The sequence below is a fragment of the Gymnodraco acuticeps genome, unplaced genomic scaffold, assembly GCF_902827175.1.
Source record: "Gymnodraco acuticeps unplaced genomic scaffold, fGymAcu1.1, whole genome shotgun sequence".
NCBI classification, from domain to species: Eukaryota; Metazoa; Chordata; class Actinopteri; order Perciformes; family Bathydraconidae; genus Gymnodraco; species Gymnodraco acuticeps.
In genome coordinates this window covers 1-16508 of record NW_022990032.1, presented here as the reverse complement: position 1 = coordinate 16508, position 16508 = coordinate 1, and the positions used below count along the sequence as shown (strand labels likewise).

The window sequence follows — 16508 nt, the reverse complement described above, 5'->3', positions numbered from 1 at the left end:
GATATCAGTAAATGAGGTGTGAGTGTGGCAGGGTGCAATGTTACCTTTGAAGCAGGAAAGGAGAGCGCAGATGTCTTTTAAGTTGTTCCAATCCAAAAGGTGGGATCAGTTTATTTGAAGAAAAATAGGTCCAAACTAATACAGGGTTTTTACCTTATCTCGTTACAACATTATAATCATACTAAACATATCATGCTGGGGTTATTTTCTAATCTAAAACCTTAATTCATAGTTCACCCATTAAAGTCTTCCGACAAAATCCAAAAATAATTTCCTCGTGGTGGCGAAGGTTCTCTAATTAGTTCTAAAATCCCGACTCATTTAAGAATAGTAGGTTATATCTCTCACAGGCTCCGCAAATGAGAAAAGATTTTCTGTTTTATATTAGATTTCTTGTTTTATATGTAATGTCTGCACCATGACATCAAGTCAAATTCCTCGTATGTGTGAACCCACCTGGTGATAAACCTGTTTCTGAAGTCTCAGTAAGCAGTGGTTAAGTTCAATGATTAAATCTTCTCTAACAGTTATTATCAACTGTATGCTTTCCAAAGCAGATAGTGAGTCTGTGCATATCACCACCCTATCAGGTCTGACCTCTTCAACCCATTGTAGCCCACTAATTTCTGCGAGTATTTCTGCTGTATAAACTGACAAGTTATTTGACACTCGTTTTGAGATTGATATTTTGAATTCTGGGATATACACGCCTATCCCCACGCATTCTTGGGCGACCCCACTCTGTATCACCGTGCTATTATAAGATAGATAGATAAAGAGAGAGAGAGATAGATAGATGGATAGATAACGTTGCTATGTTTCTTTTTATTAAAAAAATGAAGAAAAACATTCGTGCAAAATCGCAGAGACTAATTCATCAACAATTCTTTATTAAACTCTGATTTTTACAGTAATATTAATAATAATGGGTTTAATTTATAAAGCACTTCATATTTGATTTCAAATCCTGAAGTGGAGGCGTGTGGTGCAGTGGGTTGAGCGTTGGTGTTCGGATCAGGGGGTCACAGGTTCAAACCCCACTGACAAGACACTTCACCCCAAATTGCTCCTGTGGGGATTGTCCACAGTATTGAGTATGTAAGTCGCTTTGGATAAAAGCGTCTAACAAGTAACAAGTAATGTAAACAAAGTAATGAAGTGCTACAAGCAGTACTGATTAACACTGCTTCACATTCATGAATTAGAGTGTTTGTATCAGACCTTCATAGGTAGAGGCTGTCCAGTAGAGCTGATGTTACTCTAGCTATCCTGAAGGTGGCAACAGAGGAACACAGGATATATATTTATATAAATAGAAATAAAGCAATGAAGTCATTAAATAAATAAAGTAACAAATAATATGTAATTTCACATGGAAGTTGGTCACCAAGAAGAAAGGACACAGGGAAAGTGCCATTTGAGGGGGGGACTCGCCAACTATCTGATATTTAAATATAATAATATTTGTAATCCTCTTTTCATACAACTTTATTTATATTTTGAGAACAAGTTTATCCAGCAAAACAAGTGCATGTATTATTTACATGTTGGATTGTTTATTTCTAGTCTTTTCATTTCTCTAATGTTCAATGTCTTGTATTTTTATCCTGCTGCCACACAAACATTTCCCTAGTTGGGATCGATAAAGTACTTCTTATCTCATCTTATGTTATCTTAATAACACGCAGGCCTGTTCCTCCTTGACTGCTATTCGGTGCTTTTATTAACATGCATTGTAGTTTTAGAGGTGAAGAAAGAGACAGGAGCTTCTGAGATCCACGTGTTTTAGAAATGGACATTTTCAAAAACCTCAAATAGACAGTTTCTGTTGGTGAGGAACAAAGTGAGGGTCAGTGTTTGACTGTTAAACTACAGTGTGTGTGTGTGTGTGTGTGTGTGTGTGTGTGTGTGTGTGTGTGTGTGTGTCATTTAGTGTGTGAGAGAGAGAGAGAGAGAGAGAGAGAGAGAGAGAGAGGAGGAGAGAGAGAGAGAGAGAGAGAGAGAGAGGGAGGAGAGAGAGAGGGAGAGAGAGAGAGAGAGGGACCGGTGCCAGCAGCAGGGACCGTGTTGTTAGCATCTGGTTAGCTAGCTGCACTAACGGACACAAGGAGCTGTTTGTTCCACAACAAGCTGGAGGAGAGGTCTCCTCTCAGACTGAGAGGCTCAGGTGAGCTAAAGGACTCTCTGAGTGTTTAGATAGTTCACTTTAGTCTAAGTTATCTCAGTGGGTCTCAAACGGTTTGGTCACAAATTATTCAAAAGATTATTTCCGCGGCACACCTTCATATGATCATTATAGTTATAAAAAAAACAAGAGAATAAAGGAAAAACAGTTATGAAATACTATATGGCAGTAAAACAAGAATACAGTTTGAAAGGGGAGTGATTTGTAAAATATCCTAGAGGAGGTGAGGTCCGCTCTCCACTCCAAAAAATAGCCCTTTACCCCTGCCTATATGCCGTGAGCTGATTATCGAGCCTTCATTGTAACAAAATTCAAAATTCAAAACCTTTATTTCTCCAGGTAAAATCCCATTGAGATCAATGATCTCTTTTTCAAGGGAGACCTGCAGTAACACAGTCGCGGGTGTACTGTGTGTTTGCGTGTGGGGAGTGCTTTTGTGCGTGCTCTATAGTGCCCGTAATAGTGTTCACTGGAGTCCAGCACCCCCACTCAAAATACCTTCCCGCGCCTCTGTGCACGGGGTCAGAAATGTATTCTGGGCCTAAACCATTCAATGCTTTATAAACCAGCTGCAGTATTTAGAAATAAATTATTTGACACACAGGAAGCCAGTGTAAAGACTTCAGAACTGGACTGATCCTCTTTCTTAGTGTTAGTGAGGAACCAGTGTAAAGGCTTCAGAACTGGACTGATCCTTTTTCTTAGTGTTAGTGAGGAACCAGTGTAAAGGCTTCAGAACTGGACTGATCCTTTTTCTTAGTGTTAGTGAGGAACCAGTGTAAAGGCTTCAGAACTGGACTGATCCTTTTTCTTAGTGTTAGTGAGGAACCAGTGTAAAGACTTCAGAACTGGACTGATCCTTGTTCTTAGTGTCAGTGAGGAACCAGTGTAAAGGCTTCAGAACTGGACTGATCCTTTTTCTTAGTGTCAGTGAGGAACCAGTGTAAAGACTTCAGAACTGGACTGATCCTCTTTCTTAGTGTTAGTGAGGAACCAGTGTGAAGACTTCAGAACTGGACTGATCCTCTTTCTTAGTGTTAGTGAGGAACCAGTGTAAAGACTTCAGAACTGGACTGATCCTCTTTCTTAGTGTTAGTGAGGAACCAGTGTGAAGACTTCAGAACTGGACTGATCCTCTTTCTTAGTGTTAGTGAGGAACCAGTGTGAAGACTTCAGAACTGGACTGATCCTCTGTCTTAGTGTTAGTGAGGAACCAGTGTAAAGACTTCAGAACTGGACTGATCCTCTTTCTTAGTGTTAGTGAGGACTCGAGTGTGAGTCTTTTTCAGTCTCATAACTACAGTATGTTTTGCAGTCCAGCTTCAGGTCCAGCTCCAGCACCTCCGACTCCGTCACTGCCGGCACCTGGAGCTCAGGTGAGTCTGCATGTTTACATAATGTAGTTTTTAAATATTTAGTTTTTAAATATTCATTTAAAAAAAAAAATGTCTGTGTCTTTATTTTTTTTTAATATTTTTGTATTTTAATTTTTGTGTTCATATTGTTTTAATGTTTGTATATTTAATTGGAGTGTCTATCAATATTTTATATACATTTATTATTATTTAAAAAATGTGTATATATTTTGTTTTATTGTTTATATTTAATATATTTATTTAGCAAATGCATTAGCTTAGTTGTAGTGTTTGTATATTTATTTTGAATATTTATATATTCTTTTAGGTTTTTTTAAATATTATATTTCTCTTTTTATTCATATATTTTATTATAATTGACTTTATATTTAGTTTTATTATTCAAATTTAAAATGTACTTCCAGTGTTTATGTATTGATCACATGTATGTTTTTTTCTGTCTATAGCCATGTTTACATATTTAGTTGGGAGTGTGTATGGATCGTTTTTATATAAGTATAATTTTATTGTTTATATATATTTTATATATTTATGTTAATTATTTATTTGTGATGTTTAAATGTCTAACTTTAGTCTTTTTTTACATTAGGTTCTAATTTTTGTATACATTTGTTATATATTTAGTTTTATTGTTTAAACTTTTATTATCAACTGTTTAAAATATATTAAGTATATATAAAGTTTTTACGCAGTTTTTTTAATTGAATTTTTAATTTGTAGTTTTTGTATATTATTATTAATTATTATTTGTATACGTATTTTCATCCTTACCCAGGTTGAACCTATATTATTATTTTTGTCGGCAGGTGGAGACTGTGAGCAGGTCAACCCGTGGGACGACCACTGCTCAGAGGGACAGGAACAACCCACACCTTCTGCTGCAGAGACGAACCTTCTGACATCACAGGGACGCCCCGGGACAGAAACAAACACACCTCCAGCTGCAGAGAGGAACCTTCTGACAGCACAGGGACGCCCCGGGACAGAAACAAACACACCTCCAGCTGCAGAGAGGAACCTTCTGACAGCACAGGGACGCCCCGGGACAGAAACAAACACACCTCCTGCTGCAGAGAGGAACCTTCTGAAAGCACAGGGACGCCCCGGGACAGAAACAAACACACCTCCTGCTGCAGAGAGGAACCTTCTGAAAGCACAGGGACGCCCCGGGACAGAAACAAACACACCTCCAGCTGCAGAGAGGAACCTTCTGACAGCACAGGGACGCCCCGGGACAGAAAAAAACACACCTCCAGTTGCAGAGAGGAACCTTCTGAAAGCACAGGGACGCCCCGGGACAGAAGCAAACACACCTCCAGCTGCAGAGAGGAACCTTCTGACAGCACAGGGACGCCCCGGGACAGAAACAAACACACTTCCAGATGCAGAGAGGAACCTTCTGACAGCACAGGGACGCCCCGGGACAGAAACAAACACACCTCCAGCTGCAGAGAGGAACCTTCTGACAGCACAGGGACGCCCCGGGACAGAAACAAACACACCTCCAGCTGCAGAGAGGAACCTTCTGACAGCACAGGGACGCCCCGGGACAGAAACAAACACACCTCCAGCTGCAGAGAGGAACCTTCTGACAGCACAGGGACGCCCCGGGACAGAAACAAACACACCTCCAGCTGCAGAGAGGAACCTTCTGACAGCACAGGGACGCCCCGGGACAGAAAAAAACACACCTCCAGTTGCAGAGAGGAACCTTCTGACAGCACAGGGACGCCCCGGGACAGAAACAAACACACCTCCAGCTGCAGAGAGGAACCTTCTGACAGCACAGGGACGCCCCGGGACAGAAACAAACACACCTCCAGCTGCAGAGAGGGGTATCTGATGTAGCGTCAACTAATTTAAATAATGATTCACTGACAGATTAACATAAAATCATAACACAGAATATAGATGTGTGAAATGGGTTGGTACTACCTTTATTTTGGTATATTTCGAAAATGTAACTCATAATTATTCATAAGAACAAAGAGCAAACATGTTTAAATAAATAAATATACTTCCAGTGGACTGAGGAGGAAGGGTGATCCTTTATGTTATTATAAAATGTGTTTATTTGGCATATAATACTATAATAACTGATATTAAATACATTAATAATTATACATAAGCACTGGATGGAAATCAACGGCAAAAATAGGTAATTAACAAAGAAATCATTTCAAGCAGACTTCCACATGTCTTGGTACTTCCTGTTTAAATGTAATTGCTATTACTTTGCATAGCCTCGCCAGCTTTATCAAAATTTACTGACAAAATAAACAGTTGTTAAGCTTTTAAATGAACTGTTAAGCTGTCACAGTTGTCTGGAGCTGCTGCCGGGTCTGCTTAAAAAAACACAACAACAATCTTTTTATAATTCCCCTCACTGCCTGACCGTAGACACAGGTCCGCACTGTCTGACCACAGGGGGTTAAACAATAGCTAACGTTTATTAGCTAAACAGCAATAAGTGGTGGTGCACCAGGAGCTATAGGGCGGGCCGCCAACAGCAATGTAAGATAGTGTCGGTGTTTCGGGTCGGAGCCGGATCCCAGCTGAACAGCTTGTGGGACACAGCAGGAAGAAGTTTTAACACAGCGAGTCCTTCCTTTTCAAAAAGAGTTCACTTTATTAACAACGATTCTTCAAAAGCATCAGGATGAAATGTAACTCACATTAGCTAGTGATATCAACTAAACGATAAGAGATCAGCCGTTGCTTTTTATTGTTCAAAGGGAGATTCACTTTGGTTTTTATTTTTATGAAGACCGGGAGGGTGTGTGTATGTGTGGCGCGAGCGAGCGAGAGACCTTACGTATTGTTGTAGTTAGCATCTGGTGCTAGCTAGCTGCGCTAACGGATATAAGGAGCTGTTTCAATAAAAACAGAGGAGCAACATTTTGCCGAGCACTTGACTTTATGCAGGAAGCCAGACAGTGGGACATTGTACGAACAGTCAGCACACTCAGCACGGATAGTGCGCAACATGATTGCAGCGTCCAGGCAGCTCCCGTTCGAGCATATGCCTTGAGTTGCACATAGCTCCAACGATCTCACACACACACACTTTGTATTGTATTATTGTATGAGAGAGGTTCCAGGTTGAATTGAGGCGAATATTTGTAATGTTCAGAGGTTGTTGTGTTTAATATTCATGAGAATATTTGTCATTGTTCAAATGATAATAAACACACATATAAAGCATATTTGTCCACTCATATGTTAAGAGTATTCAAAACTTGAAAAATATCTCTCTAAGGTACATTTAGAACAAAATGTGCGATTAATTTGCGATTAATCGCGATTAACTATTTTAATCGACTGACAACCCTAAAATGAACACATAATACAACGCCCACTACACCACTGGATACAAATGAACACATAATGAAATATGACCCCCGGTTTGATGATTGACAGGTCACAGTATAATGGGGGCTCTCCACCCTTACCCACAATTTAAAGTAATTCACACAGACCATCTCCTCTTTGCTCTTCTCTCTGTGAGGAGCAGCAAGTTCAGCTTCAGAACAAAGTGAAACACAAAGAATGGCATCAAATATTATTAATATGTCGGGTAGTAGCCTAATAGATTTATTTTCTTCTCAGAGTGTACCAGAATGCAGGGCCGTCCCTTCCTACACGCAGATCACGTGGGGCCTCATCTTGCGGAGGGGCCCTCAACTGAGCGCACCGTTATGCGGCGCAATTAGTGTAAGCGCGGCACAGTTTTGCCGCTGCGACACGGAGGGCCTCATCATATAACTTTGCGTGGGGCCACAAAATGCCCAGGGATGGCCCTGCCAGAATGCGTAGTTTATATGTTAGCATTTCAAAAAATCTCCTGGGGGAGAATCCCCCCAGACCCCCCCTGCTGGGGTTGGGTTTTCAGCATGTGTGCCTTTTTATGTTATACAGTGCAGCTTTGATTCCATCATCTCATTAAACTTTTTTAAAAGCATACTTTAGTTCTGTGAAGGGATATAAGGGATATATGCACTGTACTTCACTTTAATTGATTTTCTCTGCTGAAAAGCAAATAAGCAAATAAGCAAATGTCGGGTCGCGATTTATTGACAAAGGAAAAAAAGTGCGTCCCGAGGCCTGACCAGTTGAGAACCACTGGTTTAGAGTGTTTAACCGGAATAACAGATCTTTCCAATCACCACTGATTTCAGGATCAGGAGAAGCTAAAGTCATGTTCTAGGCTGGCTCTGGTTCTCTGTCAGTGTCGCCATAAGTGTTGGTTACTTTTGTGTCATTAGAGCACAATGGACTTGTTTCTGTGCTTAATATTTGTTTTAATGCACATTCAGACTTGACTTAGAGCAATGATGTTTTAACACATTTCGAGCAGGTATCGCGTTATACACATTTACTGGGACTACCTCAAAGAGTTTGAACCTAACAATAATCACGGTCTTCAGGGTCAGTTTCTGGTTGTAAATGTCTCTCTGGATCTGAGTTCCTGGCTGGTTCTGGTCCTCCACAGTCCTCTCCATCAGCTTCTGTTTCCAGGTGTTCAGCTGAGATGCTGGCTGGAGGCTCTGCCTCTCTGATCTCCTCAGTTTGAGTTTGATGAAGCTGTGAGGACTGACGACCAACACACTTATGGATTTTGACCAGATATCTCCGGGTGAATCTTTGGTCACAAACACTGCAGCTGAATGGTTTCTCTCCTGTGTGGATTCTCAGGTGGTACTTTAAATGTCCTCTCTGTCCAAAAGATGTCTTACAAATAGAGCAGCTGAATGGTTCCTCTCCTGTGTGGATTCTCATGTGGTACTTTAAATGTCTTGTATGTGCAAAATGTTTCTTACAAATTGAGCAGCTGAATGGTTTCTCTCCTGTGTGGCTTCTCATGTGGTAGTTTAAATCTCCTCTCCGTCCAAAAGATTTCTTACAAATTGAGCAGCTGAATGGTTTCTCTCCTGTGTGGACTCTCATGTGTTTCTTTAAATCTCCTTTCTGTCCAAAAGATTTCTTACAAATTGAGCAGATGAATGGTTTCTCTCCTGTGTGGATTCTCATGTGGTCCTTTAAATTTCCTCTCTGTGCAAAATGTTTCTTACAAATTGAGCAGCTGAATGGTTTCTCTCCTGTGTGGATTCTCATGTGTTTCTTTAAATTTCCTCTCTGTGCAAAATGTTTCTTACAAATTGAGCAGCTGAATGGTTTCTCCCCTGTGTGGATTCTCATGTGTTTCTTTACATTTCCTGTCTGTGCAAAAGTTCTCTCACAGACTGAGAAGCTGAATGATTTCTCTCCTGCACTACGTCTTGAATCACAGACAGGGTCTTGTTTATTTTTCTGAGAGTTTGAACCTGGTTCTCTCGTCTTCTTCCAATCAGCCCTGTCTTCAGTGTCAGGTTCAGAAGAGTCTCCAGGGTTGTCCTCAGTCTCTGGTTGTAAATGGAAATGTTCCTCTCCATCAGCTTCTGTTTCCAGGTGTTCAGTTTGTCTTTGATGAAGCTGAGAGGACTGAGGTTTCTCTTCATCATCTTCACTCTTCACAGGGACAGGAGTGAATGTGGACTTGGTGATATTAGCCTCCTCCAGCCCTTGAAGCTGCTCTCCCTCCTGACTGCTCCAGAGTTCCTCCTGTTCCTCTTTAATGTGTGGGGGGGGCTCTGGGTCCTCCCGATCCAGACTGGAGCTCCACTCCTGCTGCGCAGGGGGAACCTCTTCTTCAACCACCACCAGCTGCTGGACGTCTGCAGGAAACAGGAAACACATATTCAGAGAAACTGTAGAGTATTAGGGTTTAAAATCTTACCACGATTAACACTTCTTTAACTTTGCAGCCATTATCCATTCCTTATTTTAAATGCTTTACCAGATGCCCTGAGAGTTTCAGGACAACAGGTGAGTTAGTACTCTAGCCGATCTAAAACGTAGTTTCACTGCCGCTTAGCAAGGCGTCGGCCGTTCACGGAGTGTGAGGCCTTAGCCTTATAGTTTGTGACCTGTCTGCAGAGTCGTTAACTGAGAACTGGTGTTGGAGTTTCTCAGAGTAGTCGTTTAGCATCTCTCTCCGCCTCGCTAACCCTGTACTTGGACTCATACAGGTGCATCTCAATAAATTGAATATCATCGAAAAGTGAGTTTATATCAGTAATTCAATTTATAAAGTTTAAATGTATACATCACAGATTCATCACACACAAAGTTAATTATTTCCAGCTTTTATTTGTTTTGGCCTTCTGAAAAGTATGTTAATGTTCCTGCTGTCAGTACTTGGTTGGACCTCCTTTAGCATGAATAACGGCATCAATGCGGCGTGGCATGGAGACTATCAGTCTGTGGCACTGCTGAGGTGTGATGGTGTAGTGGACATTTTTATTATATCTTAAACCAAATCCTTCTCATTTCCTGAGATGTGCTGTTTTCTTCTCATACTCTACTGTGGGTTTTATTCCCAAGCGCTTCAAGGCCACAGAGCTGATTTGGCAGACTATGTCGAGGCTACTCCTCTTCACACAAAGTCTCACAAGAACTTCCCTATTCTGAGCTCAAGGACAGGTGTCTAATAACAATATGAGACCGTGTGAAGACAGATATTCTGAGCTTCCCGCCCTTTCTTGTATATAAGCTTTGCTATTTATTATATCTGCGCACACTCCTGCAGACTATTCTATACTCTGTGAGACCTGTGTCTTTGTATTGTATCTTATGTATTTGAATCTTCAAATAAATAACCAGAAAGACAACTCTGTCTGTTTCACCATTTATTTGTTTTGATCACTCTGACTTGTACTCTCCACAGTATTGGGTCTCAGATTTCCATAACAATTGGCGTTGTCGGCAGGATCTCTGCAAGTTCGATTTGGGACACCTACTGACGCTTGTGGTCGAGCGCTCCAGGATCCTCCTCTACCTCTACAGAAACCGTACGGGACGAGAGGACCAGCGCCGGGGGTGGAACCGATTGACTTCACGAGATCCAACGAACTCAAAAGGCTTTCAATACTCGGTGAGATGTACAGTGTCTAAATTGTTTAAAGTTAAACGTAATGAAACTCCATGGCATTTATGAGAGGACTGCTCGAAAGTAGGATATTTGTGATATCCGTCGTGATTTGGGATTACGATCAGTCGTAGCCTGGGTGGTTTACGATCAGTCTTTGTGTGATTTGTACTGAGAAACAAATATCACATCACTGACAGGTGAAAAAAATAGTGTTTTGGTAACACGGGGTGTTTAGGTAACACTTAAAGACTTTGTTATGGGAGCAAAGCAAGTGTTTTGGTAACACGGGGTGTTTTGGTAACACTTAAAGACTTTGTTATGGGAGCAAAGCAAGGTAGGGGACTAGTACACTCTCCTGAGGGTCCGATTGTAGATGACATGCGAGCAAAAACATGGTGAAAACAGTCTGTCTAAAATGTTCGGATTTCCAAAAGGAGGGTTTTTTAAAGTAAATTAAAAATCAAGAACCTAAAGAATAAATTACAAGAACATGAAGATGGAATGAAGGGTACAAATACAATTAAAGTAAAAGACTTATAGAAAGCTGGACACTCACAGAAAGTGTTTATTATACTGGGAGGATGAAGCAGAATGCCGTGAAAGAAGGCAGTTGGCCTTGGGCATTAAAGAAAATATTAAGGTTGAAGATGAATGTGAAGAAAAGAAGGAAAATAAATTATTTCCAAAACCATGTAAACCCCAGACATCTCTGCGTCCTTCCATTGCAGGCCCGAATGACCTCTCCTCGACTCTGGGTATCCTTTCCCTCCCCAGGGGTACAACCCTGGCAATCCGGCTGGCCCACCTCAACCGTCACTACAAGCCTCAGCCATGCAGTCAACTCCAAGCTTGTCCACCCCCATCAGCCCCAAGTATTCCGGGACAACAGCGGGATAAACAAACCCGATACCCTAGGGGACCAAGCAGGTGTTTGGGGGACACACCTCAGTAATGCCTTTCTCAACGGACTCATAGACACAGCGCAAGCTACGCAGAATGCTGGCCGCTCACAATACCGAGGGAGAGGCAGAGGAGGTTCTCCGAGGCAGAGGACGAGAAGCAAGACCTTCATTTGACGAAAGATGTTTCAAGTGTGGCAGTGTTGAACATTGGATTATGGGACTGCTCACAGAACACTGGCAGTGCAGGCAGAGGGGGACAGCAAGGACGGGGCCATTCACAATCAGACTGACCTACACCAGATGGGGAGGAAGGGGCCCGATCGAGCGATACGGAAATTCAGCCAGCAGCATCTAACCAGGGAAGTGACACACACACACACACACATCATGCTATTGAGTAATTGGAAAATGTAGAAGACATGTCTGTGGTTAAAGAGGGTACATATTTGAAATATGACAGTGAATGTTTGCATTAAGAAATGTCCCACACTGACTTTGGCTGTCATGGGTGTTGATGTTACATTTTTGGTTGATTCTGGGGCTACACATTCTGTGGTAAAAAGGGCAGATTTGCCTGATTGCGAATTTAGTGGTAGATTTATTCACTCAATAGGATCTACTGGGGTGACTGTAAAGGAGAAGTTTTTGTATCACTTCAGAGTAAAGATAACGGTGATGACAGTCATTCATTTCCCACATCAGTCAAAAACAGTTTTCTTTTATCATCTGTCTGCCCAATAAATTTACTGGGCAGAGATCTGATTCTCCGGTTAGGCTTAGACCACAAATGAGGGTCTTTAAAGTCCGGCAGCCATCTCCTACGATGGTTAAAAACTGGCATTTGATGATAAAGAACTGGTGAATGTGTATCATGGCTGCTGACATATTCTGATTCTCAGGCGTTGTTGCGTTTGACTGATCAACGTGTTTTTCCACCTGCTGTGTTCATGCAGGCTTCTCATTTGCATTGTACTGCTAACGTTGTTGATGATCCGTGTAAATACTATGATGAGAGTTTTCTGTTAGAATGTGTGAATGATGAGCTCATGCTTAAAACTATGTATTGGAGTTTGCTGCGAGGCGCTGGTTCTGTTGCACTCACACAACACAAACTGTGTCAAATCCCAGGGGCGGTCCACACATTTGACTAGCCAGGGGCCCCACTGATAGATGGAGGGATTTGTCACGTGACGTGTATAAGATGAAAATGTGCACGAACGTAGCCGTTCTGCGCACACTGCTGTTGGTTAAGGATGATGAGGTAATTCTCATAACTCTGAGCTTCCTGCCGCGCTTTCAGATGTGCCATACTCACTCTGGGCAGCTCACAAATATGACGTAGGTTTAATGTCCACGTTCCTGCATTCGGCCAGTGTTTACCTCTCTGCTTAAACAAGGGGTCATTATTCCGTGTAACGATTCCGGTACGCACTCCAGTGTTTCCTGTCAAAAAGATCAGAGACAAACCTCCTGACTAGTGGAGATTTGTCCAGGATTTACGAGCTGTAAATGCAGCTGTGCATGCACGCTCGTCCCAAATCCTTATCTGATTCTTTCCCAAGTTCCAGCCTCTGCAGCATTCTTTACTGTCATAAGATCTCTCAAATGCATTTTTCAGTGTTCCTGTACACAAAGACAGTCAATTTTGGTTCGCATTTGAATATAATGGTAAACCTTACACATTCACATGTTTGTGTCAAGGCTACTGTGAATCTCCTACTGTGTACAACCAGGCATTGTGTACAAGGTTGGCCTCTCTCCAAGTTTCTAAAGGCACCGCTCTCATCCAGTATGTTGATGACCTCATGATTTGCCCACCCACAGCAGAACAGTGTGGAGCTGATACCATTTCCTTGTTAAAATACCTCGCAGCCGAGGGCCACAAGGCCAGTTTGTCAAGACTCCAATATGTACAAAGAACAGTTACATTTTTGGGTCATGTCATTTCAGGAGAGGGGAAAACGCTTTCAGATAAGCGTATTGCATCATTGGCTGCTCTGCCAAAACCTGTCACTAAGCGACAGATGATGTCATTTTGACGTATGTGTTCATAACACACGGCTGTTGTTATGCTTGCTGTGATGTTACATTAGTCCGTTCTCTGCTTGTAATTATGCCGTTACAAGCTTCAAAGTTGTATTTATCATCTGAATTTGCCGAAACAAGTTTAATATTCTGAAAGCCAATACTTTGTTTATTCGAAAACAGATGAAAACAAACTGTCTTTTATACAAAATGGAAGTATTATACAAGTAACACTACATGTTGCTTTAATCCCATGTAATTGTATAATGAACACAGTCTTCCTTTGTATAAGTCAGGTGTCTTGAGTAGTCAAAATTACCTACAAATCATTGTACACATTTGTAAATATTATTTTCCACTTGTTACCATTGTGAGGCTATTTTTTATGCAGCTCTGCGTGATTTTGTAGCTACAATTCAGACTAATACACTACCAGAGGTGGAATAAGTACTCAGATATTGTCCTTGAGTAAAAGTACAAGTACTCAGATCTTGTACTTGAGTAAAAGTAGAAGTACCAGAGTGTTACAGTAAAAGTCCTGCATTCAAAATGTTCCTCAAGTAAAAGTAGAAAAGTATTCTCATCAAAATATAGTAAAGACAGTAAAGTAGTCGTTGTGCAGATTGGTCCATTTCAGAATAATATATATGAGATGTTTTATAATGATTGATCATGAAAGTGTTCTCAAAGCTGGTAAAGGTGCAGCTAGTTTGAATGACTTTGTATACTGCAGGGTAGCTGGTGGATTTACTCCAGGTGGAACTAAAGTCTGATTTAACACTTGATTAGATTTCACATCATTCATCCACATATGTGAAGTAACTAAAGGTATTAAATACATGTAGTGAAGGAAAAGTACACCATGTACCTCTGACTTATGTTCACTGCCAACCTAAAAGTACCTCAAAAATAGTAATCAATAATGTATTGAAAAGTTATTTGGCTGATTGTTTTTATATCGGCTCAGCCAGGTAATATGGGAGGCCCAGTCTATGTACACTCTAAAAACAAATGCCTTGGCTTAACAAAGAAAATCAAGGCAATAGGTTGCATCGATGGTTATTGAGTTAAGACAACTTCTAATGAAATTGTGTTAAAGCAACAAAGTTATTTGAGTTAGGGGAGAAGGCTTTACCTCTACAATCAGAGGTGTTTTCAATTACCACTTACTTAATAATTGGTAGCATAAACACAAGTTTTTAAGTTGATTGCTCCAAAAGTTCCAACTTGTTTTACCGTATGATTTAAATGTAATGTTAAGTTGTATGTACTTAATTACTACATGTTGAACATGAACACATGTTTTTAAGTTGACAACCATTTATAAATGAAGTTGCTCCAAATAATATTGTATTCAATAGGGTTTTTCTCTTAGCTTTTTCATGTTGTTACCTTTAAAGAAATTAATTAATTGATTCCACAACAAAAATATTAGGCAATTCATTTTTTTATTTTTGAACTGCAGTTGTTTATTTCAACACATGATGTTTCAATCAGGAGAGTTTGAATTTCAAGTTGTATTTGAATGACAAAAGATGACACTCACCTTAAAATGTCCTTTGTATATTTCTATTTGTCTTAACTGTGGGAACTTGTCCAGCCATCTTAAGTGGGAGTGGACTTGAAATCCTTAACTCAAGGTGTAGAACAATTAAGTTATCAAGCCAATTGCATTACTTACTTCAACTTGAATTTAGTTTGAAGTCAATTAACGCAGAAATGTTTTATCAGAAACATGGCTAAACAAATCTATTTTGGCCTCTGACATTGCCTTAAATGTGTATCGTACCGACCGGCCTAATAAAGGTGGTGGCGTTGCCATTTATGTTAAGAATATATTCAGTGTAACCGCCGTAGTTTCCAAATCTATCAGTAAGCAATTTGAATTTTTAGCCTTAAATATAGAAGTGGCAAAGGGTCAACAGGTCATGGTCGTGGGCTGTTACAGACTCAGCTGTCAAAGACTCCTTGTCTTCGCTAGCAAATCTTTTATCGCAACTAGACTACAAGGAAATAGTGCTACTTGGAGATTTTAACTGGGACTGGTTAACTGCAGTGTCAGAGGATTTTAAAAACCTTTGTATCTCTTTAAATGTTACTCAGATTGTTGACAGTCCTACTCGTCCTAATATTAAGTCCCCAAATAAATCCTCCCTAATTTATCTCATTTTAACTAATGTTCCCTATAAATACTCAGCTGTGGGAGTATTTGCGAATGATCTGAGTGACCACTGTGTTGTAGCCACAATTAGGGACACTAAGGTCCAAAAGGTTAAACCTTGTGTTATCATCAAGAGAGACATAAAACATTTTGTGGAGCAGGGTTTTGTACATGATCTGTTTGGGTTTGATTGGGGAAAAATCGATTTGTGTGCTGATGTTGAGACTGCATGGTCTTATTTTCATCTTGGTTTTATGGAAATTATAGATAGACATGCACCCCTGCGTACATTTAGAGTGAATGGACGAGACAATCCTTGGTTTTCTGCTGATTTATCTATTCTACTACATGAGAGAAACAAGGCCTGGGCAAAGGCTAGGAATTCAGGCTCAGAGGTAGAATGGCTGCGTTTTAGGCAGCTAAGAAATAGCTTCACTTCACATGTCAAAAGTGCTAAATCTAAGTATTATCTGTCAGTTACCACAAAGAACCTGAACAACCCTAGAAAATTCTGGAAAGCCATAAAATCGATATCCACCGGTGATATCCGTAATGAGCTACCTCCGTGCCTTACCACAGTATCTGGCACTATATCGGACAGGGCTATATGCTAAATTGTTTTAATGAGCATTTTGTGTCCTGTGGCTCTCTGTTTCATTCTGTTTCTAATAGGCTACATGCACTAGGGTCTGAGACGTACTTCCGCCTTAGCCGTTATACTGCTCGGACGCTTCCGGGTTGCTTCTGGTCTGCGTAGCTGAGCGTCCACAAATGTTTTACTGTTTAAATCTGTGGTTTAAATATGAGTCAACGGAAGATTTTGAAAACGGAGCATTTGCAAAGACAAGTAAAGAACTACTCCGAGCACTGCTGTGTCCCACTTTTGTAC

At 40.7% G+C, this 16508-nt stretch overlaps 1 protein-coding gene across 1 annotated transcript; it reads right to left on the bottom strand.

Moving 5' to 3' along the window:
• Positions 1-7563: 7563 nt before the first annotated feature.
• LOC117545336 (oocyte zinc finger protein XlCOF20-like) lies at positions 7564-9275 on the bottom strand (the record flags this gene model as incomplete). Its single annotated transcript, XM_034215062.1, has 1 exon — positions 7564-9275. A coding segment is annotated over one exon (1310 nt), but the record flags the coding sequence as incomplete, so codon positions are not given.
• Between the last annotated feature and the right edge of the window lie 7233 nt (positions 9276-16508).